The sequence below is a fragment of the Cygnus atratus genome, chromosome Z (genome assembly GCF_013377495.2).
Source record: "Cygnus atratus isolate AKBS03 ecotype Queensland, Australia chromosome Z, CAtr_DNAZoo_HiC_assembly, whole genome shotgun sequence".
NCBI lineage: Eukaryota > Metazoa > Chordata > Aves > Anseriformes > Anatidae > Cygnus > Cygnus atratus.
The window spans coordinates 52,203,365-52,229,211 of record NC_066396.1 but is presented as its reverse complement, the minus strand read 5'-3'; the positions used below and the strand labels follow the sequence as shown (position 1 = coordinate 52,229,211).

The 25,847-nt window shown below is 39.1% G+C and overlaps 1 protein-coding gene across 2 annotated transcripts in view; it reads left to right on the top strand.

The window, feature by feature from the left end:
* The window catches only part of SLC44A1 (solute carrier family 44 member 1), a 67,749-nt gene that overhangs the window by 12,145 nt on the left and 29,757 nt on the right, over positions 1–25,847 (top strand). For both annotated transcript variants that reach the window (XM_035570092.2, XM_035570093.2), the window contains exons 2-4: positions 4,652–4,741; positions 7,369–7,511; positions 16,290–16,426. In XM_035570092.2, coding sequence (XP_035425985.1) covers positions 4,652–4,741; positions 7,369–7,511; positions 16,290–16,426 — 370 coding nt within the window. The remainder of the gene's footprint in view (positions 1–4,651; positions 4,742–7,368; positions 7,512–16,289; positions 16,427–25,847) is intronic.

The following is a 25,847-nucleotide window of genomic DNA, read 5'->3' as shown; positions in this document are numbered from 1 at the left end:
ATTCGGTCTGAAAAAGTCACATCATGAAAGCAAGGAGTGAGCTGCTAAGGGAACTGGGCCAACTGCTGAAGTGCCTGAGAATGCTAGGATCTAAAATCCTGTATAAATCCAGGCCTGATTGTTTAGAGAGATGAGTCAAAATGCCTTGACATGTATTCAGTATCGAATAGAAAAATAAGTGGCCATTTCGAAGTGTAGGAAATGTGAAAGCTTATTCTCGATGCCTGCAAATGGGTAGCTGGTTGTTTTGCAGCATCTTCATGTTTTACTAGAACTGGGTTAAAGGTAAAAGAAAACTAAAAGAAAATTGGTTGCTTTCTAAGAGGGAATGTCAAAATGTTTTGTGTACATGTGTTTTAAAATGATTTCTTGTCTGTCTTACTTTCTGTTATTTTTGTCTTCAAGTGGAACTGAATTAAACCAAATGCTGAAGTAGAAGAATAATAGGTCACTATGTTTTATCTAACATGAGTTACAAGTAGAAGTAATGAACAATTTGTTTGTCGTTTTGGTTTTGGTTTTGGGTCTTCCAAGAGCTCTGAGGACCTGCACTGGGGAGCCTTCTCTTGAACCAGAATAGGCTGTCTCACAACTGATAACTCATGAAGTTTGATTTTGCTTACTATGGACATTGCTTTAAAATGTTGTCTTTGTATGGCTTTGTTAACACTGTGTTTGGTAGTCTTGGAACTAGACTGGTAGTTTGGAAGATTGCTCTTCCTCATGACTTATATATCTTTGTATCTTCCTATGGGATTTTGATGGAACTCTCTTCATCCTGGGTCTTTTCTGAGGTTTGTTTTTGGATGAAAAAATGTGAGAGTTTTTTCCCTTTCTTTTCTTCCTTTTTTCTTTTTTTTTTTTTTTTGACCTTCACTACCCTATCTTTAACTAAGCTGTTTCTATTCTTATAACCTATGCTAATCAGAGTAGTTCTGTACTTTTCAGTTGCTATGTTAAACCTGCTAGCTAAAATAGCCTAGAATCTTACCACACCATGTCCTCTTCAAACAGTGGGTATATTTAGGATTTCTTCCTCCTGCCTTTCTCATGGGATGCAACTTCCTCTCTTGATGGCAAATTCTATCGTTATCCTGATCCTGTTCACATCTTTGCTACTTAACCACAGGCTTGATTACCCATATATATATATATATATATATATAATCCTGCAGATGTTCTTTAGTTGGCTTCCTGGTTCAGTCATGTTACTCCCAAATTGCCCATTAAACACACGAATGTCTCATGCAAAGAAAGTCTTTGATGCCTAATTTTTATGATACAAACATCTGTGCTGTTTTTTTTTTCTTTCTTCAGACCGTGTCAGGGAAGTTAATGTCCTGGGCATCTATTATAGCTTTTTTTTTTTTTTCATGATTCTTTGTATTCTCTGTAATTTCTTTTATCTGTATTCTTTGCCTGATAGGCCCCATTTTTACACTTTTTATGTGCACTTACATTAGTGTTGCACTCTGGTTGGACAGATGAGTGCTTCTATGGTAGCCTCAAGTGCAGTGATTACAATGATGACACACTCATTTGGATTGTTAAGTAAATAACTCTTAACCTCTAAAATCAGCACTGAATAGCTGTTACAGTCAGGCAAATGTTCCCAACTTGCACGTTTATCTTGGAGAGCGCTCTGTTGCATACAGCACTCTGAAAATGCTCCTGATCCTCTGTTGTAGTGGTGTGCAGGTAGCATAGCATAAATTATGAAAGCTCTGTTTGAAGAGAAAAAAAAATAAATCAAATTATTTTTAATTAAAAATATTTTTCCTCTATTTAACTTTCTTGCATTGTCAAATGTTGAAGAGTCTTAATCTGGCTAGAGGAAAGGTGGAAATCCATTTAGGATTGCAGGCAAAGCACGTCTAGTAAAATTTTGATGGGATTTCATTTAAAATGGAGACAAAGCATGGTTTCCAGATGGAAGAACAAACAACACTTGTTAGAGTTTGTGTTGACCATAGGTTGACAATTTCTGTTGCCCAATCATGAATATCAATCAATGTCCGAGTAAATATCTGTGTGTGTGAGGGGAGTTGCCACTAGAGAGACCTAGACACCAGCATCAAAGATGAAGATTAAGGGGTGTAAAGCAATGGAAGAAGATTCAGTGGAGATCCAGAGCACAAGGAAGCAACTGAAAAGGAAATAGCAAACAGATACTGGCAGCTAGCTTGTGTTGTGCCAACCTCAGGACAGAAGAGAGGAGAGCCTAGTGGAGAAGGACACTGTTCTAAAGATGTCATTTCTCATTATGTTAGTCTGATGGGTGGTTAAATTGCCAGCTGATAAGTATCTAGTGCCTTTTGAGTTGTCTCCAATGGCAAATTTCTTACTTAAAATACCTTCCTTAATGCTTTTTTCCTTTTTTTTTTTTTTTTTTTTTTTTTTTTTTTAAATAGAAACTAACGTTTTGGAGTCAAGTAAAGACTACTGACACAAACTAAATTCTTCCGTGTGACTTTTTACCTACATGTTATGCCAGGGCTTTCCAAGTTCTCTTGTTGAAGTAAAAATTGTAGCCCAGTTAGTAAATGAAATGGGTTAGTTACGGTAACTGTGACTAGTCAGACAACCTAAATTGCCAGAGGATGTCCAGTGGCTTTTAAAAATCCTATTAAAAGATTTTGTTTGCAGATGGTTCAGAGCGGATAAAACAAACAAAAAAACGCTATGCCATCCTGTCCATCTTAGTGTGCTGCCTCTTTTGTCAAGGGCAGCTTTACTCGTAGGTGGAGCTAGAGCTGAAATTTTTCTCTACTGTTTGTAAATGAAAGTAAATCTCTAAAATATCCAGGGTTCTTGGAGTGGATTTAGGAATATGAAGCTTTACATATTTTATGCAATTCTATTTATGCTAATTAAAACAATATAAATGCCACAATCTTGCTGTAAATGTTAAGTGTGAATAGTGTATTAGTTCTAAGTGTGAACTCGCCAGGATCAGAAGACAGTTTTATTGAATGAGTGTAGTAGAGTGCATAATGTGACCTTTTAGCACCTCTCGCTAGTGATTATTGAGTAAAATAGAAAGAAGTTCAGCTGTTCAGAACTCTGTGAATTTATTAACTGTGAATTATTATTAACTGTGAATTTATGCAACGTGAATTAACAATATAAACACATATATCTGCCAGTGGAGCTTCCTTAACATAAGATGGCAAAAATAGGACGGAATTCCCAAATGAAAAGCCAGACTGTTCAGGAAACTGCTTTTTGATATATTGTGCATGCAGGATTTCTTTTATATGGTATGCGGTTTGTAGTTTTCTAATGGTATTATTTGTAAAGATTGCTTTGTACTTGTGAATTAACAAAAATCAAACAAAAAGTCATGAATACCAAAAAAATTTGCTCGCATCACGAAAGTTACATGCTACAGCTTCTTAATTATTTAATTAATTAAACTCTGCAAAAATACTGGAGATAGAATGGTTGGATGAAATGTCAACAGCATTTGTTTTGATTCAGTATTGATATTTACTGCCCGGTAAACTAAGTCTTGAAGATGCTTCAGAGTCTTGGGAGGAAAAGAAGTCTAAAATTTGAATAGCTAACCCCTTTTGAATCTTTCTCTGATGAGAGCTGTTGTGTATGCTCCCTTCCTCAATCTCCTTTTCTTCTGAAGTTAGTGTTTTTCAGGTCTTGATAGAAATGTGTGAACAGTAAGTACTTGAGAATTAACTGAAAAAGATTGTGCAACTATGTATTTTTAAAAGTAGCTATAATTAATATTACCATTCTAATATCCACACTTTAATATGGTGGCTAGTTTTGTGCTACAGCCTGTGTTCGTTCTTTTTTGTAGAAATTGTTCTTTTCTTGAAGTATTGTTTTTTTAAAGCTGTATTGCCTAGACAGCAAAATGACTATTCTTTTTGTCTAGACAGCAAAAAGACTTCATTTTAGTGGTGTATACACACCTATTTTACCTCATGAGCAGCAAACAATTTGAATTGCTTACAACTGCCTTTTTATTTGCTATATTGCAAAGATTAAACAGCTCTCAACATCATTGAGTGTTTCAACCTTTTAATACAACGCTTTCCTTTTTGACACCTGGGCAATACTGACTAGGGATTTCTTTGCTGAAGTGTTATGCTCAGCTGCCTCTTGACAGATAGAAAAAATGTTCCTTTAACAGCAATTTATTATATCCTTTCTATATGTGTTATACTTGTTAAACCTGCCAGTAGTGTTTTCAAACTCGAGAGTTTTTGAGAAGTTTAACCTTTTATCCTTTGTGGAAATCAAACTGTTGGAAAGTGGGTGTGGAAAACTACAATAGCAAATATTGCTGATTCCATGCCATTAGCATCTCTTTCCAGTGAATAAAAAAAAAAAAAAAAGTGAAAAGAACCTGTTTCTTGGATAAAGAACTGTAAATTCCTGGATAAATTACCTGTTTCTTGGGTAAATAATTCTTCGTCAATCTACCTTCCAATGGAGGCACTTGGTTTGAAGTTTTTCATGAGCCTTACTCTTAAGTTTTTTGACCAAGCTGCTTCAGTTGTATAAGAGCTGAAAGATAACTCCTGCTATACATTAATGCCCCAGAGAATTATTTGCTGCCTTGTTTCTGTTGAGAATAGGAGGCACTTAAATAAATGTTGTTAACCCCATTTCTCTCTTCTCACACAAGAGCTCCAAGCGAGAGTGGAAGCCTCTGGAGGACCACAGCTGCACAGATGTACCATGGCTGCTCTTGTTCATCCTCTTCTGCGTAGGAATGGTGAGTAAAGCTCAAGGGGTTCAATGAATGTTATGTAGTTGGTGAGTTTGCATTCATTTGAAGGCAGTTTTAAAACTCTTTATCCAGTAACTTATTTACTGGATAAGGTCAGCAGGATATACCGTCATGGGAGCTGTGAGCTGGAGAACAGAAATGGGTCGTATGCACAGATGAAAAGCCTTTGATAGGGATTCAGAGTTTGTTGTTCGTGCCAGTTCTTGCTCCAGCTCCCTTTCCCCTGAAACTCCAGTTTCATTTGTATGTGACTTTCAGCACTGTGAGGTGTCACTTGACTCATGTTCCTTGTGGAACTGGGGATGTCCTGGAAATAATACTTTTGAGCCTGGTAAACAGTTCTGTGAATTACTGTATGCTTTTTGCTGAGAAAAAAAGATTGAGTATCCAACAGTTGACCATTTTCTTCTTGGAGGCTTACTAGAAGCACCGACTACTAACAACCATATTTCTAATGGTATGGTGTTTTTATCTGAGTTGTCCTATGTGTTGAAACCCTCATCTTGCTCAAGACAACTTCACAACTCTGTGCACTTTATATTAAAAGATAAACAAATCTCCAAGAGCTGCAGATTACTGAAAACTGAAAATCACAGATTCACAGAACAGCTGAAGTTGGAAGGGACCTCTGGAGGTGATCTGGTCCAATCCCCATGCTCGAGCAGGGCCACCTACAGCAGGCTGTGCAGGACCTTGTCCAGGTGGCACAAGCTGTTACGATGTCTTTTTATCTTGTGTTGTTTCATGGATCTATGTATTCTGTTCTTCTTAAACACAGAATGTCACTGTCTTGTATTGCTGCCTTTTATGTAGTAGCTTATCTGGAATTTCTTATTTCTAATTTTCCTTAGCTATCTGGTATTTCTGAAGGCTGTCAGCTTTCTCTTTTTGCAGTCCCTTAGTCTCTGGTCTTTGGAATTCTTAATCCATTGACAAATGTTTTTTTTTTTCTTTTCCTGAAATGTTTGTCATTGGCTGCACTTGAAATGCAAAGATGACAGTTTTTTCTTTAAACTATACAAATTATGTCATCACTGTAAGGTGAATATCTTAAAATCTTTAAAAGTACAGTATTTCCTGACAAACGAGCTAGCAGCTTTTGTTGTGGTTGTTTTTCTTCTGCCTGTGGTGTTGATGCTCTCTGGTTACTCAGTCTATACCCACTTGCTCCACCAGTCATAAATTAGCCTGCTGTGGGTTAGTGCCTCAGATCTTCCTGTCTAAGCAATATCGTATACAGAACAATTATCCAGTTGGGTCAAATAACCTGTAAGTTAGTGTTCTAGGGCAATGTTCACCTGAAGAGTCAGGTACCATGATGGGCTGGGAGGTCATCTTCACATTATCATAACTTAGATTAGATGTGGGAGGAATTACATAATTTCCCTTACTGTGTGTGTAGGGAAAAAAAATATGAACCAGCCAAGAGCCTGAGTTTTGTTGCATGTAAAATGCATGCTAGTAAGTCCTTTATAGAACAGCAAGACATTGAGAAAGTTGAGAGAGAGGGCTGGAAATCAGGTTTAATTACTATTTGTGATGATAGCCTTTTGCTGACTTTGCCCTTGTTCTCACTTTGAGCATTAAGTCTGTAAGTGCATTAGTGCATTGCAAGGGAAGGATAATGACCAGCTTGCTGTTGTCTGGGGTTTCTCTGCAATGATAGCCTGTCCATCATAAAGATCACTCTTGTATCTTTAGACCTCTAAAACCACCCACATTTTAACTGTTAAATGCAGATTTCATTACCTGTTGTCATCAAGTGTGTATGATCCTGTTGCTCCACACAGGTCTCAGATGGTTTCTCAAATCTTAGCTTGCCTCATCTATAAAAACAGTTCATCGGTAGTAGTGGAGCAAACCTATGGTTCACTTTTCCCCTGTCAGTGATGTAGCGAGACAGCTCGTGATTCTTCTGGAAACAGTCTCCTGTTCACATCATCACTGCCTTGATCCTGATTTTGCCAGTGTAAGAACTCTGAACATTCACAGCAAGACCTGCCTGATTTGGGGTATTTCTCATGTTGCTTCGTGTGCCGTTTTGCATTCTCTTGCACTTTATCTCCTTGTTTCCTGCATTTGAACCTGGCATTTGGAACAGTTGGTGCCTTCACCTGGCCATTTTCTTCTTTTGCATTAGAGCAAAAAGATTTCCTTAAAATGAACTTATGTCAGATGAACCTTGTCATTCTAGCTCATCTTGAAAGCACTAGATTTGAAGGAAGAACAAATCTTAAAGTAAGAAAATCAGGACGGTCTGGAGTCTTCTAAGACACATAATAACCCTTGAAAACTCCAGCTCTTTTTTTCACTGACTGCCCTTGGCCTCCCTTCTGTTTCATGCATCACTTGAAGAGAATATTATGACTCTCATAAAAACAACTACAAGATTTTTAACTCCGCGTGGATTATGTACAGTGTTAGATACTTGAGTCTTCTTTTTGCCTTGTACTTTGTTTTATAATTGCACAGTAGTTCTCTGTGGATTCTCCTTGTCTTTCTGTCTTTGATCTGAAAGGGTTTTTAAAGAAGCTGTGCTTAGAAACAGGTGAATTAAACTCAATTTTTCCAGCTGTCAAAGAGAATATTACTAATTTTTTTTTTTCTTCCAGGGTTTTATCTGTGGCTTTTCAATAGCTACAGGAGCAGCTGCAAGACTGCTTTCAGGATATGACAGTTATGGAAATATCTGTGGACAGAAAAATGTCAAGGTGGAGGGAATAGTCAACAGTGGTCTGGACCTCACACAGAAGAAGTGAGTATGTGATTCAGTTGCTTAAATCTGTAAACCAGGAAATGCAAAACCTTTCTTCCTTTGAAAGTGGTTTCCAATAAAATGTGAAAAGGAATATCCTTTTTTCCTACTGGTCCTTCTCCACTGTTCTCACCCGTAGAACAACAATCTTTTATAACATCCATCAAAAGTACTTTGAAAGTGTATGTTGACAGAAGTGTAACGTGAACATAGCTAATTCATTGAGAGATGTCCTGTTCTTAGCATTCACTTAATGTGGGATATTGTAGCAGATCACTGAAGAGTCGTCTTTTTTAGGGTTTTAAGTGTAATATAAGTGTTCTCAGATTTGAGAGTAGGCCTATGATATGTATGTAGAAATGGTTTGACTTCTGACGTCCTATGATTAATTTCTGCCATTGAGTGTAGGGAAAACCAGGATATATCTGACACATTAAAATGAGACTTTAAAAGTTTAAACCTTGGATTGTAAGTAGGAAGTATAAAAGGTGCTCGTGGAGAAAATGCACAAAGCTTTTAATCAATGCTCAACTTTTAGTAAGCAGAGTCATGGGGAAACACACTTAGAGGTCAGAACCAGCAAAGGTATTTTCTGTCTATTGAGAGGAAAAAAAATCTTACTACAGTTGTAGTGCTAGAGCTGAGTAACAAGAATTCTGTCTGGAGTGAGGGCCCAAAAACCTAGTGAATGTCTGTTGAGATCTGCCTGCTCAGAATGCGTCTGTACAATTTGTGTAATGTTAGAAAGTAAGCTATTCAGTCTAACCTTAATACTACTATTCTAATTGTTATAAAAGATGTCTCGTTCACTATTTGATTACATCAAAGAGCTAAAAATTACTCAATTTACGAGAATGATATTCTTCTACTTCACACTTCACTTTCAGATTAGCAGAAAATCCTCTATTTGTGGGGATTATTTTGGAAATATTTCTAATATATGCTGATTTTGAGTTGCCATAATGAAGATTTCTAAATAGCTGATTGTACTGGGTGTGGCTGGGATGGAGTTAGCTTTCCCTGCGGCGGCCCATACAGTGCTGTGCTCTGCACCTGTAGCTAGAACAGCATCGGTGTCACACCAGCGTGTTGTCATCACCGAGTGGTGCTGGCACAGCACCAAGACTCCCTCCATATCCCTCAAAGCCAGCAGGCTGGGGGTGGGCAAGAGGTGGGGAGGGGACATCCCCAGGGCAGCTGACCTAAACGGAACAAAGGGATATTCCTTCCATACAGTGTGGTGTCACACTCAGCAATAAAAGGTGGAGAAGGGGAAGGAGAGGGTTGGCTCTCGTCGTGAAAATGTCTGTCTTCCCAAGCAACTGCTCCACGCATTGAGGCCCTGCTTCCTGGGACGTGGCCAAACATTGCTTGTTGATTGGAAGTAGAGAATTTGTTTTTCTTCCCTCTGTGCTTCTGTGTAGCCTTTTCTTTTTTTTTTTTCTTCTCTACCTTTTCTTTTGAGGAGGGGGAGTTGAGAGAGCGCTTGTGGTGGAGTTCAGCTGCCCAGCTGAGTAAAACCACCATGCTGGTTTAAGATTTAATGTTGCTAGGTATTTGGTGTGATATCAGGAAAATTTAAATTAAATAAAACAGCGTGAACATTTTTACATATTTATCCTGTCAAAAGAATCATTTCTTAATCTAATTGCAGCTTTTAGGAGGGTTAAAAAGCTTAGAAGTTATGCAGAAAAAAAATTCCTACTGTACTCTATAAATATTTTAGTGCTTTCTAAAGTCAGGTATATCAGTACAAAATTGTCGTTCTTGTGTTGTGAAAGATGATACAAAGTTTAAAATTATCAACATAAACATGTTTACCTTTAGAAGGAAATGATGTCTCTCTTGGTGTGAGAAGGTGGAGAAACTCAGGCACCATGTTGAAACACACCAAATAATAGTGTAATAGTCTCCCTAGAATATGTATGTCACAGAAATTAGGCCATTGTGAATATAAACATCTAGCACTGCTAAGTGATTTTCACCTTGTAAAGTCAATGACTGAAAGATCACAAATAGAAATTGAGAAAAATTTAAATGCAGTTAACATACAGAGCTTGCTGATTGTCAAGCCAAAGTGTTAGGAAGGTTCGAAAGTATATTTTTTGAAAAATGGTATCGTGGCTTGAAGCATGACTGAAGTGGGTACACTTACATGGGATATCATCGTCACTGGTAAGAGTGAGAGAAAGTCTTCTAGAAAGGCAGATTATTCTATAACTGTTTGCAGTGAAGTGTCTGGTACAGTCAAGGGTACCCAGCTTTGGTAGAGGCCAGTTCTTATGTAAGCAAGTGATCCATCCCACTCTCACTCTCGGTGGCTTTTTATTTTTTTGGCAACTTTTCAGAAGAAACTATCTGCTTTGCATCTGTGTCTAGCAGATGGAGTTCCTGCAGTGTCTGAGGTGCAGTTCAATGGAATATTTCATGCTATTTTATAGGAGTACTTTTCAGACATATGTAGAAATAAAGTCTTCTTACTGCTGCTTTCTATTTCAGTTTGTGGAAAGAAAGGATGGGCTTTAAGCTCTACAAACGTGATTTTCGAAACATAAAGTTATACTCATTTCATTCTGCTTGCGGAGTAATTCTGTCTTCATTTCTGAGTCCAAGGCAGAAAAGCTAAATCATCTGTAAAAACAGCATTTCATTCCTTGTAAATGACAGCAACCCATAAAGACTGTAATGAGGAAGTGAAATGTGGCCTGCATGGAAATGAAAATCTGGGTGGCAAGGGTAAGGAGCAAGAGTCCTCACAATAGTATGATCTGATCAGTGTACATCAGTTACGCTGACACCAGTGGGGTGAAATGTTGGGAAGGAGGTTTTTACAACATGATCTTGTCAACAAAGAGTGAATCAAGCATCTTTTTATTTTAGAAAGAAAATACAGCTTTAATAGACCGTGCTCAAGGGTAAGACACAGGATGATAGACCAGCCCTAGTTTAATGAATTCTCATTAAGCCTTCCTGCTTTAAATAAACTTCTTGCTTTTCAGGTTTTGGCAATTATGATGGGGTTAAAAATGTCCGTAAATGATGTCCATAGTAGCCAAATATTCAGTCTTATTTTTGATCAGTAGTATTTTGCTGCTTGGGCAGAATCCAGTTAGTGCTGTTCCTCCAAGTACAAGAAGATGTTCATATGCTGCCATGGAGAATAGTTAGGGTGGTTTTCTGTCTTAATAAATGCCTTTGACTCAGGAAAAGGGTTGATTTTTAGCTAGTAAGAAAGCCCAGATAGAGCTTGCAGCATGCATGATGCATGCAGAGAATTTGGTTGAAAGAAACTGTATATGCCCTACATGTCATTTGTTTAGATTGGTTGTGATCATTTAATTCACTTCTCCATTATAGCAATAAGATGCTTGTAAATCACAGTAAATGGTTGTTCTGTAAAGTACTCATTTGCCTATAAAGAGATGCCCTGAGAGCTGACAGAAAATCAATGACACAAATATAAGAACGTACAAGGTACTTGAAGGTAAGATAGTATTATGTGGTGGTTTTACCCTTCTGGGCAGCTAAAATCCCACTCCAACTGCTCCCTCACTCTTCCACCTCAATGAAAAGGGGGGAGAAAATACAATGGGAAGGGCTCAAGCGTTGAGATAAGGACAGGGAGATCACTCACCCGTTATCATCATGGGCAAAACAAACACACCACAGGAAGATTAGTGTAATTTATTGCCCATCACTAGCAGAATAGAACAGTGAGAAACTAAAAGCAAACTAAAAACACCTTCCCCCCACCCACCCTCTTCCACCTCCTTCCCCCCCAAAGCTTCGCAGGGGAATGGGGGCCACAGTCAGTCTCCGCCACCCCTTCTCGGTCCCTCTCTGCCCCTGCTCCCCATGGGGTCCCTCCCACGGGATGCCGTCCTGCCCGAACTGAGCCTGCGGGGGCTGCCCGCGGGCAGCAGCTCTTCAAGACCTGCTCCCACACGGCTCCGTACCGCGGGGTCCATCCATCCCCCAGGAGCAAACTGCTCCAGCACGGGTCCCCCACGGGTGGGCGGCAGCTCCCCCCAGACCCCCTGCTCCTGCTGCGGGGGCTCCTCTCCACGGGCTGCAGCTCCGGCCCGGGGCCTGCTCCTGCGGGGGCTCTCCATGGGCCGCAGCCTCCTCCAGGCCACATCCACCTGCTCCAGCGGGGGCTCCTCCACGGGGGGGCTGCAGCGTGGAGATCTGCTCCGTGTGGGACCCGTGGGCTGCAGGGGGACAGCCTGCTCCACCAGGGGCCTCTCCCTGCACAGGCCGCAGGGGAACTGCTGCTGCCTGCCTGGAGCACCTCCTGCCCTCCTGCTGCACTCACCTGGGGGGCTGCAGGGCTGCTTCTCTCACATTTCTGACTCCTCTCTCCCAGCTGCTGTTGCACAGGAGGTTTTTCCCCCTTCCTTCGACCTGCTCTCCCAGAGGCCCACCCAGCGTCGCTCCCTGGCTCAGCTCTGGCCAGCGGCAGCTTCCTTTGGGACTGGCTGGAGCTGGCTCTGCTCTGACATGGGGCAGCTGCTGGGCTCTGCTCACAGAGGCCACCCCTGCAGCCCCTGCTGCCAAAACCTTGCCGTGTAAACCCAATACAGCTTGTTTGTATAATTTGACACAGTGCTTAAAATGAACTGTTCATGCTTCCAGAATCAAGGTGTAGTGTATGAAGTTACCATGCTTTGTCTTCCTGTTTTTACATGGGAAGAAGAGAGTGCTGTATTTTTCATAGTCACAAATAGGTAATAACTTGTCTAATAAGCTACCAGTCAGGAGTCAAAACTGTTGATGCTCTGTTTCTAACTTCTGATCGTTTTGAAATTATATTTTGAATTACTTCCCTAGAAATCCGGAATTTTCTTTTAGACATCTTAAAAAATAAAAGGCTACATTGAAATAAAAACACAAAACAGTAGAAGAACAAAAAGAAGGCTATATATATATACATGTAAAATTTTTTGATACATTTTGAAAAATTATGGAGAAGTTCATTTTTAATTTCCTGCCTCAGAACGAACTACTTAATACTGAAGTTATTTTCACATATCATGACTTTTGAAAAGTTACACAAATTCTTTCCTTCTTTCTCTGTACGTATAGGAATTACTTTAATATTAAACATGGGCTTAACATTTCTAGTTTTTATTATAGCTATGAGTGTAGATATATTACAAATTACGTGCAGTTATTTTTACCTCAGGTAACTTTTCATCATGCCTTGTTTCAGAGACAAATGTTGATTTCCAAAAAGTAGATTAAGGTACAACATAAAGATGCTTTCTTAGACTCTAAATCTGACATACGAATTTCCTACGGCAAACAAATTTTCATTTCTAGTGCTGAAGCATATTCTAAAAATCTAATTACTTTAGTCTTTGTGTTGCCGATCTAAGTTACTTTCTTACCAGCAAATTAGACTATTGTTGATTTTGAAGAAATTGCAGCACAAGATATGAACAAAACCTGTTCTGTGGTGACATGGTTTGGAATTTTCTGCAATCAAATCAGTTGTTTTCAGTAAATCATAGCTTTAAAAACCAAACCTTTTCCTCTGTAATGCTGGTGCTTGGCATTTCAGTTCTTGTTTTAGCTGTTAGAATTTGAAAATATCTTGCATCAGATTTCTTAAACCTTGGATTGAAGCCACATATTCATAGCTTGGAGTTTGATTTGCAGCTGCCTTGTTTTGGTCAGAGCCATCTCTGAACCGCACAGTGTGGTGTTTGAATTATATGGGTCTGTTTAAGCGTATGCCAACACAGCATGCTTCTGTCCAAATTGGATATGGCCCTATAGTTGCATCATACTTCTCAATTGCCAGTCTTGACTTAAAATTGTAGTATTCATTTTACAGAGTACTCCACTTTCTTCCAGCCATTAAGATTATAGTTTGGTCTTTGACTTGAAATGAATGTAGAAGTGGGCTGTAGTCCAGCCTGTGAATGCCAGAGTTGGTTTTCCTGGGCTTTTCTCGGCAATATGTGTTCAGGGATGCTAGCAGTGGCCTCCTGCCCAGGGAATTGGGGTCTCTGCCCAGGCTGAGGGATGCAGATGGACAGACATGCCCAGAGGACACTGCAGGACACAGGCACACAGACACAGCCCTGTCCCCTCCTGCCCTGGGGCTGCCAGAGCCAGCCGGCCTGGTGCAGCGCCACACGCAACACCCCTGGGTCCCCATCACAAACACATCCACCTCCCTGGTACTGTCGGCACCAAACTGACCCGTGCTGGTCCCCCAGAAGCTGTTATCTGGCAGCAGACTTGAACATTGCATGGAGCAGGATCATGCAGAGACGCTGAAGCAAGGATTTAATGAGAAGATGGGACAGGCTCATTCAGACAAGCTTTAATGACCAGCCCCGGCTTACACACAACTGGCACGTTGTGTACCTTTTTCTGTCTCTCCAACTTTGATCCTCCCATCCCTGTACATCTCATCAGCTAGTGTAGCCCCACTGACCTTCTCCAGCATCCTGGACCATCAGGTTTGCATCCTTATCGGTTGAGAAGTCCCAGTTTGCCTGCAGCTTCTTGATAGGTCATCAGTTGTTGGGATTCTTGTGTTGTTTCTAGTTATTGTATATGTTGACAATAACTGCATACATTTTATGTCTGTGTGTTTGTTTCCCCTCCCTTATCACAATTTGATGAGGTCCTTAATAAGCCAGTCTCACTGCAAAATAAGTGTTCTTTGCATATCCTTACTAGTTAGTGCAATGACCAGTTTTGTTCTCGTCACTGCCTCCCTCATCGTTTCTTGGTCAGGTTTGATTCTTATATGTTCTTGTTGATGGCTGCTTTGATCAGATAACCTTACAGGAGCAGATGCTCTCTTTCCACGTACGCTCACAGAATGGAAGAACATCTGCAGGGACTTGCCTTCAAGAAGAGGAGGCTGTAAAAGGAGTGTCCAGTTAAAACCACTGTTGTTTTTCTTAGTATCAATTAGAAGGTGTTTCCTTTGAAATAAAGGAAAAGTGTGGAACTCATGGCTTGTTGCTCACACCCAGTTAGTTACCTTGGAGACATGGCAGAGGTTTTTGTGTGTTCTTGCTTCCTAGACTTTCATGGTCTATGGAGTTCTGAGGTGTGTAGTATGTATTCAGTCAAAAAAAATAAAAAAATAAAAAAATTCACAGAAATAGGGACAAAGAAAATGAATGTTTTAAGAATTCAAGTGGTGTATTACTGCAGTACACTTGATATAGATGAAAGTTTTGATGGAGTTTCAGGAGGTAAGACAAGAAGTCTTTTGAAGCTAAGGACTGAAAAAGTGTGCTAAATAGTAATAATTCTCATACACTGAGATTAGGTAATAGAAACTTCCCTCTCTTTTCTCTGTGTGAGAAAGTTAGCAATTGGCACATAGACTGAAAGTGTTCAGGCAGGATCTTAACTCTAGCCATTACACATGTGGCCAACTGATATGATGTATACTTCTTTTTTTCTTGTCCTAGGATCTGCACAGTAATTTTCGAACCAGCTTTGTCCCAGTTGTTTAAAAAAAAAGATTGATGGTTTCACATTTTTGCATGGTCTGTGAGATCCATTATCAAAAATATCACTTGAAAAGTATTATCTCCTAAAGTGTGTAGTGTCAAACGTGTTGGGACATTGCCTTTTTCCTTGTAACACTTTCTCTCATAGCAAATTCTTCTTAAAAGTTTCAGTTCAAGTAATCAAGTAAAACATCAATCTCTTTGAAAGTTGTATTTATTTCTGATAGTGTGCTTGTAAAGGAGCCTTCTTATAGTGTACTATGTAACTTAAAGTGTACTTATAACTATGTATAACTGTATGATAGCTTAAAAAAGTATTCTGGGATCAGAAAGGATTTTTACCGATTATGGGTTGAATTTCCCCTATGAGAACTGTAAAAATAGAAATGCTATTTTACATGGTAGTTTTGTTTTCCCATTTTGATGTGAGATGATATGAAGAGAGTATTTCAATGCATAGCGTGTCACCAGAGTTACAGGAATTTGAAACACTTGTTCAACTTTCACAAAAGAAAAGATGCTGTGTCTGCATTATACCATGAATGGACAATACAGTAGGGCAGTGTTTGCGATGTGATGTGTGTAGTCAGGAGAAATGATGGCTAGGAAGCTACAATAAGTACTTCACAAACTGGGTTTTTAAATGACAGTGACCATCTTGAAAAGTTATGAAATAGAATTTCTTTAAAATACTTCACCCGAACTGTAGCTACTAGAAAGAGCTGAACAATTTTTATTTCAAAATAAATACTAACATGATCTATGGTATGGGTATGGGCTGGTGGTGTGGAAAATCAATCTAAAACAAAAAGCTGTTCTGAATTGCGTTTATCATGTGTGTTCATTAAAATGGTGACAGTCTGTCTTTTTTTTTAATAGCATAAGTATAATCTTAGGGGGTTTGTTTTGTATTTTGGGAAAAAATGGAAATTATGAAGTGAAGTTATGGAGTGAAGCATTAGCTCGGAATTTTAAGACCCATATCTGTGAAGAGGCATGATAGAAGTGCTACTCTTTTTGTAAAAAATACCATTTGAATGGACTTGAATCTGGTAAAGTTACGTATCTTTTCTGTGTGATCCAAAAGTCCGTAAATATTAGTCTTTTTGGCGCATATGTTGAGTACGTCAATTATTTTTACCCACACAATTATGATAGTAGCAAATTTCCCATGTTTCTAGGTAGGCTGAAGGTTAGTCTTGAATGAATCTTTTAGTTTGAAATGAAATCAATTTTGTTCAGTGTAATTGTTGATTAAAATAGAAATAATTCACATCTTTTTCTTCCCTAGGTATGTGTTCTTTTTGGATCCGTGCAACATTGATCTAGTACATCAGAAGATCAAATCTCTTGCTTTGTGTGTATCAGCTTGCCCAAGGAAAGAACTAAAGACTCTGGCTGATGTTCAGAAATTTGCAGAAACTAATGGTATGAAAAAAAACATATCTGTTCATGTACAAATTTAATAGGATTAAAGAAAGACTTGTGCATTAGCTGAACTAAAAATGAAATCTAGTTTAAGAAATGTTGATGAAATAATGCAGTATTTTTTTTAAACTAAAACTTTGCTAAAACTTACAGTATCAATATGTTTCTGTTTGTGTCTTGGACAGTTTTGAAAGATCATTCTTAAAACAGGACCAGAAAGTATAACGAGAATTAAAGAGAATGGCCAAGACTGTTGGGTGTGTTCTCAACTCCTATGGAAACACTCCGATTTGTTCAACAGTAACTGTTGAAATATCCTCATGTATAAGGGCCAGTGAGAGCGGTACTGCTGTCGAACTGTGCTTGGAGCATGTCTGTGGGTGTGAGAAAATGCCCTCCTTTCCTTCAGTGCTCCAGTGCAGTGCCTGTTTTTTTGGTGGAATTATAAATAACATTACTTGCCTGTCTCCATAGCAGTGCGAACAGCTGTGCCAGCACAGTGCAGGGTTAGACCAAGAGTGGTGGCTTCCTTATGTAATTTGTGCAGAGTCGTCTAAGATAAGTCCACAGTGAAAGTAGGCGGTGTTGGAATATGATTTCACTCTGTACCCCTTAACCATGTGTTTCTCTTACATAAAACAGGTCAGTTATTTTTTGATGTGAAGTTAACATCAGTGGAGTTTTGTAGAATCGTAGAATCACAGAATGGTGTTGTTTGGGAGGGATCTTAAAGGTCATCTGGTTCTAATCCCCCTTGCCATGGGCAGGTGCTTGAAATAATGAAATGCAGCTAAGTCTTGTTTTACCACAAACACTGTTTCTATGTTTATAGGTTAAGTCTTGAATTAACTGTGCCTGAAATATGTTCAGCATAACTATCTTTAAAAGTACAGCAAAACCCACTCTTCCTAAAAAACATGCTGTGTCTTGCCCACATGATTCTCCATTCTGTTATTTATGTTAGCATTTTAGGTTTTAAAATAGATCTTTGACATTTTCATTAATTAATATCAGAGCCAGGTGTTCGAGCTGAGAGAAGCTTGGCCAAAAGGGTGAAGTCTGTTGTTAAAGAAGAATGGAATCATTCATGAGTTCAAGTCCTAATTTTCATTATGTGATCTTGAGCTTGTTGAAAAGGAGTACTAAACTAAATTGAGCTTTCCTCTTGTAGATGTACTCTGTGCAGGACTGGAATCACACAGTTCTGAGAAGCTCATCTTCATGGTTATATTTTTGTTTAAAGGTTCACCAACCAGGACAGGTTCCAAAAAGTGGTATTTAATGGCAAGTGAACAGCTTACCTACTGAGCACCCTAAATGCTATGGTTCCACAAGTAGCGTATGCATACTATGTGTACAGTAAAAGTTAAAGCATTATTCAATCCTATGATAGACCAAGAACAGTTAATTCGAATCAAACCTATAGTACTGAGTAAACAATCATTTTTCTGAGAGACGCTTTGTAGCTCCAAGAGTAGGTTTAAACTAAATAAAACTAATAAATTGAACTGGCAGCCTGTTTCACATGACCTTAGAAGGTCACTTCTACGTTGCAGTAATTGACTGTAAAAGAAATCATAAGGAAACCTGAGAACTTTGAACATTTCTGCAAACAGCTTAACTGGAATTTCTATGTTTGTGATGTTATCAAGTCAGAATTTTAGAGTGTACCTGACAAGATCTGAAGAAGGCAAGAGAGATGTTTCATTTATTGTGATAATCAATGCTGAGTTTTCCATACTTGCAATTTCTAGCACGTAAAAAAAAACACCTTAATGTGTGAAGATGCATGGGTATAGAATGCAGTCAACTCTTAATTTTGCTCTTCTGAACCCTTCTAAAAGCTCTAACCCTTTCTACAACTTGAAAATAACAATTGTGCTGGGTATAGGCTCTGTGTAGGCTGTTGCATATGCATTTGAAGAATTAACCGTTTTCACCTGGCTCATATGCCATCCCTGAAATTTGTTTACTTGTCCATACACCTTGGAATTCTTTTATAAATTACTGCTTAAGAACCCTTCCATCCCGAAGAAATCCTGCGTTGTCCCTCAGCCCATCAAGAGATGATATAGTAAATTCAGATAAAAAAAAAAAAATTACCTAAACGTCTTTATAGAAACTTGTAATGTAGTTAAACATACTGCAACATCACTGGATTAATTCATGATTTTATCAATATTAGGTATGTTTCTTTAGCTAGTTTAGCATTTATGGTATCTTTTCCAAAATGGGAGAGGAACTTGACTGCCTATACAAAAAGTGACAAAACTGCTAACTCTAGGTAAGGTTCAGAGCATTTATGGCAGAATTCTTACTTATTGTGCAATGCAACTTGTGTTTTTCTGTAAGCAAGATTATAAATAAGTGTTTAGGGCAGAGGCAATGCTTGCTTGAAACATGAAGAACATTTCATGATGAAGCAGCCTTCTGGTTTCCTGAATCTGTAATGATGCACTTGCTATTCTGCTGTAATTTAGGAATAAGAGATGATGTGGTGAATAATGCTGCACCATTTCAGGTCAGTAACCTCTCACCCCCATCACACTTGCTCCCTCACTGTCAGGTCCAGCATTTGCAATACCATCCCATCTAAGAAAAGGAGAGTTCTGTCCCTTGGAAAGCCTGGCTGATGTTAAGAAAACAAAATGTGTGCCTTCAGTCTGTTCAGAATGATTTGACACACAGAATGCTAGCAACTGGCTGGGGCCTCTTACGAAAGGAGACACAGGGAAGGAAAAAGCTGTGCAGTTGACCACTGAGATTTTCAGCCTGTACAAAGATGCGAGTTGAAAATCTTAGGAGTGTTCTGAAGCAACTCCTGAAGCTGACGCAGTGTTGACTGGGAACGTTTTCTAATGCTGCTCACACACAGCCATGCTAATAATTGAGTTTTTAGATCTGTGGATTTTGCACAACTGAGAAACTTGTGTATTTTGAACTGACTGTTGCTGGTCTCTCCCGGATTTTCTCACCCAGCAGAACACTTTAGGCAGGGAGTGCTTGGGATTCAATATTTTTATTGGTCTTGGCACTTGAGAAACGATGCATATTGAGTATTGTGGCTAAGAGCTCTTTTTTCCAGAAAGGTGATTGATGCTTCAAAATGTAACATCCATGAAACATTGCAATGACCTTTCCAAGGTCTTGGCAAAGCATTTTTAAATATCCTTGAAGCTATAATTCATTTATGACTGTGTGAAATGAACAATGACATGTCATTATCTAAAAGAAACACTAAAATAGGTGGCCATAATTTCTGACATGTTTAATTCAATAATAAGTGTAATGACTAGTCTTTATGAGAACCACTATTCCTATCTGTTATGTAAATGACCAGATGCAGATTTAGGAATCTAGAATATTTCTATTTTAAAATGTGTTGGCAGGCATCTTGGTTATCAGAATACCATAGCTAGAACAGGCTACTCGTGGTCCAGGAGGGCTTAAGAGCTTGAGGTAAAACCACAGTAAGTCTGCTATGGAGCCTGGCCTGAAAAGTAATCACTGAAGGAAATCAAGCTGCCTAAGTCAGCATAAGGTCATCTCTCTGAGCTATGGGGAGGAACCAAAGGGAAAACAAAAAGGATTTTTCTTTCATTTGAAGATAATGAAATCATCAAATATAGTAGTCAAAGTAAGCCTTTGTGGCATGCTGTTGGTATTTGCCTTAGAAATAGTGGTTACATTGCTGCCAGCTTCCGACATTTTTCTTCTGCTCCTGTTCTTATCCCAGCCTTTTTTTTTATTGTTATTTATTTATTTATTTATTTTTCGGGGAAGTGTGCTGGTTAAAACTTGATCCCTTGTTCATGATTTTCCTGAAACCTGTTGTACCAAATTAGTTATAGGCATATAATGGTTAAATTGATTCTGCACCACTGGGTGTTCGGGAATCTGAATTTGCTATTAATTTTGAGTGTGGTTTTTTTTGAATGTCTAGTAGTAATAAAAGTACATTATAACAATAATAGTACAATAGCACAACAACAACAATACAATAATAAAAGTATATTATAACTGGTTTTGAGATACGGGGCAATATGGTTACTCTACCTTGTTACTACAGCTGCCTGTCAGAATTCTGTTGAAAATGGACCCCCCAGTTAGAATGAAACAGTTCTCACAATAGAGATAGGCTGTGCATGGAGTCCTGCAGTAATCTACACCAAGATGGCGTTATTGATATCATTAAATGTTTGATAACATTGATAGCATTGTCCATAAGTGCAATATTTATAAATTGTGAAGAGAGAGAAACAGGGACCACATTTTGTGTGTAAAACTCTTGCTCTGATGCCATCTTAAAGGCTGTGTTCTGGTCCTTCCTTTGCAAATGCCTTTTTACTTTTTTTTTTTTTTTTCTTAAACTTACTTTAATTTTTATGTCTGTTGATGGTAGTAACAAGAAAAGTCCAAAGAATTTTTGCCTGGAAAAAAAGAATGATGTCAGGAAGAGTAAGGTCTTGAGAAAAAGAAATAGCTTAGAGAAAGTTACAACACAACAACAAAATGCCCTATTCTTTGGTCTCGTAACTTGAGTAGTATGTAACTCCAGAGTAAAATGAAATTACCAGGCACCAAATGGCCAGATATTTTTTAGATTAGTTATGGGTAAAGTATGACACTTATTGCAATATGGCAATATTTTAGATACCAAAAGGTAAAACAGTTGGGCTTACAATGTTTGGACATTTAAAAGTAGAAAAGGACTCAAGGAAACCCGCCTGGATGCCATCCTGTGCAGTGTGCTCTAGGTCGTCCTGCTTGGCAGGGTGTTGGACAAGATGATCTCCAGAGGTCCCTTCCAACCTCAACCATTCTGTGATTCTGTACTAACCTTGAGTCATAAGTGGCGAAGAGCTAAAGATGCAGGAGGAGATAAACAACAGCTACTAGGCTAGATGCGCTTTTAATTTGGTTCCAGAATAGCTGATTTTATTTAATAGTGAGAAAAATATGAGTGGTTGAATGAGTAAATTAGTATTTGTTTTCAAGTTCCTGTACTGCTGATTGAGAATGGGATAGTCTGGGCTTTAATTACAACTGAAAATACATCTCTATGAATTTTAACTCTAGGACATTAAAGGCATTTTTTTTTTTTTTTTACATACAGTTATTTGTAACAGGAACTGTGCTCAGCTGTTGAAGTAGTTCTCTTCATGGCCTTAAATTCTGGAGACATCTGAAGGGTCTAAATTGTGTTGTTGGTTTTTTGTGTGTGTTGTGTTTTTTTCTTCAAACATTTTTGCAGGCACTGGAGGATACTTCCTTTAATTTCAGTCCCGTATTTATTTATAAAAGCAAGCTGTGATTTCTCCTACCCTCTGATTCTCACTCTTTTACAGAAGTGACAGTACATCCCTTTGGAACAACCAGGAGTTTAGATACAGTCCTTACTTTCCTTCCTTTAAAACACACTGTGCTTCTGAAAGATACTGGTGGATAGATCTAGAGAGTGAAGCTTCACTGAGAACAAATCTTTTGCATTAATATGAGAACTCAGGACCACAAAGTGGTTAGTCCTATGCCTTCTTACTCACCTCAGGGCATTTTTCTGGTTTCTGTTGGGGTCCAGAGATTAGGTTTAGGTGTTCAGGTGAAGTTACATCTTTGTTTGGCCTCCTGCATGTATTCCTGCACCGTTCGCACAAAGGGCTCTCTACAACATTTAGGAATGTTGCACAGTCCTCTGATGCTTCCACATCAGCTGCTAGTTCAAAGAAGTGGAGTTCTTGTTTTCTTACTCATTTCTGGCTCTGATGGTAATTTGTGCATAGCTTAATGCTACTTCATTCCTAAATGAAGCATCAAATGTGAAATGTCTGCTTCTGGAGTGTCTTCATTATTCTAAAAAGCCAAAGGCAAGTAGGAAACTGATGCAAGCCTAAATTTTATGTATTCTTAGTGCTTGTGTTGTGAGTGGAATTATTTTGTATGGTGGTTGACAGGGTATAATTACAGTTGTCAGACCTCGCAGATGAAGAGTGAAGAAGTCTGGTCAGCATCATGTATTTTCTTTCATGATAGCGGGAGTCTTTTCCCACTTGGCAGGAGTTTGTAGAGAGAGGGTTTTGTTACTGCTCCCCATAAGGACTTTCTGAGGTCTTGCAACCTTGTGCTCCTCTGCTTTTTGTTATTTGCAGAAGTCAGCAATGAATGGTAACATACCTTCTTTTGTGCAAGTACTACTTGGCATCCTACCCATTTTGTGCTCTTTGGCTGTGAAGTTTGCAGCAGAGTTCCCCACAGGTATATGAACCAGTGTCTTAAGCTTCCATTTTCCATTTTTTAAAGGAAATGGTGGTTGTTGTTCCTATGGCTGGGTTAAGGTTGAAAGGAAGGGTTGTTTTTTGAGATACTTCGTTCCAGTCGCAGCCCCAGAATGTTCTAAGGCCTGGAGCAACTCTATTTGTGGAGAAGAAACCATGGATCAGAAACTGTTGTGTCTCCAGAATACCACCTAGTAGGTGAAAACAACTAATAAAACTCTGTCGAACCAGCAAATTTTATGTTTTCATTGCTGGCTGGGCAGCTGTTGCCCCACATAGTTTAGAAGTATTTTTCTTTAAGGTTACGATATGTTGGTATCTCAAATTCAGTCCCTGTAGGACAGTTTAATGTTACTTGCCTGATGATTTCTCCAGAAGAAATACATGGACAGCTGTAGGGAGCAGAGAATGTATTACTTCAATGATTTTTCAGTTTGTTCTCTGAATTCTAGGTGTAATGCTTTGCAAACATTTGAGAGTGATAATAATTTAGGAATGATGGTAATGCCTCTGGTAAACTAGTTATCTCGGCAAGGTAGATCACTGAAGCTCGTCTTTCAGCTTTTCCAGGCCTTGTAAACTCAAACAGCAAGACTGAGACTGGCTACGCTAAGATAGACTCTGGTAGCCCGGACTAACTAGTGTTGGCTGGAAGTTTTGGCAAAGCAATCCATTCCTCCCGTTCTCACCTTACAAAATTCAGACTTTTATTTACTGGTGCACGGCTACTCCCTTGTTAAGAAAATCTGCTTGACATACAGCGATACAGTGTGCAAGCATCCAGCTCGGTTGTGGAGCTCTGCCACACAGTATTAGTGAAGTCAGAAGGTTTTCAAGACAGAAAGAAATATTTGTTTGAACAGTAAAAACTTTCTCTGCCTGATTGTGTAGGACAAAAGGACAAACAAATGTCATGGGCATTATTTCAGCTAATTTGTTTTGACGCAGGGTGGCTAATGTCCTTAGTCTGACAAGCTCCATGAAAACTCTTTCCTGCTTGGCTGGGAGTCTAAAGAAGTACGTAACATGAGGTGGAAAGCAGAAGGCAGGAGACCCACAGGAGCCTAAAGAGCAGTTCCCAGGCAAGAGGAGATAATGGCAGCGAGAGTCATCCACTGATCCTTTGCATGGCAAGAGGGAGAATGCTCAGGAGGGTTCCGGGATGACCTGCCAAGGTGCCTCCAGTTTCCTCCACAGTCAGGGACTTGTTGGGTTATCCTAGTCTACAAGTTCTGCTTGAATAGCTTTGTGCAGATAAGGAGCTGGCATCCAGTTTCGATTCGCTTACTCGTGTGGGTTGGGATACAAGCAGAAGGTCCTCAGGTGTACATTTCTGTGCACAGACAAGGGTCTAGAATCTTCTTCCCAGGCCGTAGTAAGTCCTGTCCTTTTCCCCTTCTGCTGGAACTGGTAGAAGGTTCAAGGAAGCATGGCTTTCCACAGTTCAGCTCTCTCCCTTTGGGTTATGGGGGACCTCTGCATAGCTGTAGTGAAACACTGATAGTGTTGAATGAAAAAGTGACAAAGCAGGAACCAAAAATTCTTTATCATAAATCGATACACACTTATACAGTTCCTTTTCTTCTTGCTACGGACTTCATGTTCTGGTCATTTCTATTATTTACCTTTTGGCCTATATTCAAAGCAAAACAAAATATATATATGCAGTATTCTTTTTCCTTGTGTTTGTAAGTGAGGATACACGTGTGACTCTTTCTACTGCTGCCTGCCCCCTCTCCAAATTCCGGAATTGTTTATACACTCATTCAAAAGTTTGTATACCCAGAGAATGATGTCCAGAGTAAAAAAATTTCTCATCAGTATAGTCCAAAAAGAATATTAATTATTTTACAACTATGATGTAAAGAAGATAATTTTGTCTGACGTCTGTGTATTTGATGTCGTGTTTTCCATGTAATAGCACTGAAAAGAGAATTTAGATGTTTTACCTGATACCTTCACTTTGCAAGAAATCTAATTTTCTTCAATGATGTACTTGATGTTTTGGACTGCTCCCAAAATACTAATTCATGGAAGTGATACTTAACTAGTGTTCCAGAGACTGCATGGGACAGCTACTCTCTTCTTTTGCAGTCTATAAACAGATGTCTGTTCACAGGGACAGCAACATGGCAATGGTAAACAAGATTTCTACAAATAATATTCTACAGTTTCTACAGATACTTCCAATTTCTCCAAGTAATACTTCTGCCTGCTGTCACACAGGCTAAGATAAGACGGTTTCTCAAAAGTCTCAGTTTAATTTGTGTAAAGACGCTTAGATCCAGTTTGTAGAACTCTCTGCTACCAAGTATTTCTGGAGAGGGGACTTTCAGAATACAAAGAATTGAGTATCTCTGGGGAAGGTCAAGATGTCCTTAACTTACTGTGTTAGGAAAAAGAATGCTAAAGGCTTCAGGGAATGCTGCCCCTTGCACTGAGCAGTAAACAAGCTGTTAGCAAATAAACTTGGGAAAGAATTATCTTTGGATAGGAAGCTTATCCCGTTGTAGGCTTTCTCTCTCCCTCCAGTTTCAGAGAGACCACTGCTCCAGTCTGATACGGCAATCGCTGTATTCCTTCAAGTAGTGACTCAAATGTTCAGTGCCTTCGTCACAGGCAAATGAGGAGGGATCTGTCTGGGTGATGTACTTCCATGAGGCAGTTTGAGTTCGGTTAAATTCGGTTGTAGGCAACTTGATCACTGTAATGCTGTACTGACTTGTGTATGCAGGACATTCAGCTTCATTTCCAGAGCTTTTGACGTCTGATGCAATAGCTGTTGTGTTCAGCCAACTTTCTAATCTCAGCAGTTTGGTTCATTTGGTCCTTTCTCTCAAGTCTGTGGACCAGTACCATTTTAAAAACACCAAAAAAATCCCCTCCACAACACTTGAAAGTTTCCTTTCTATGAGGAATGTTGTCTTATGCAATACTCATACACCGAAAACAATACAAGAAAAAGCATGGTGGAGTAGCAGGGAAGGGAGACTGTAAAGTGTTTTGTGTCCTACTCTTTTACAATAGATCATGAATGAGCCTTTTCTACTTGAATACACAAATGCTGGAGGACCCAAAGCTAGATGGAAAATGTAATTCTGTTACACTGAAGTATGTGCTGGGCTTGATTCAGTGTTGCACTACCACAG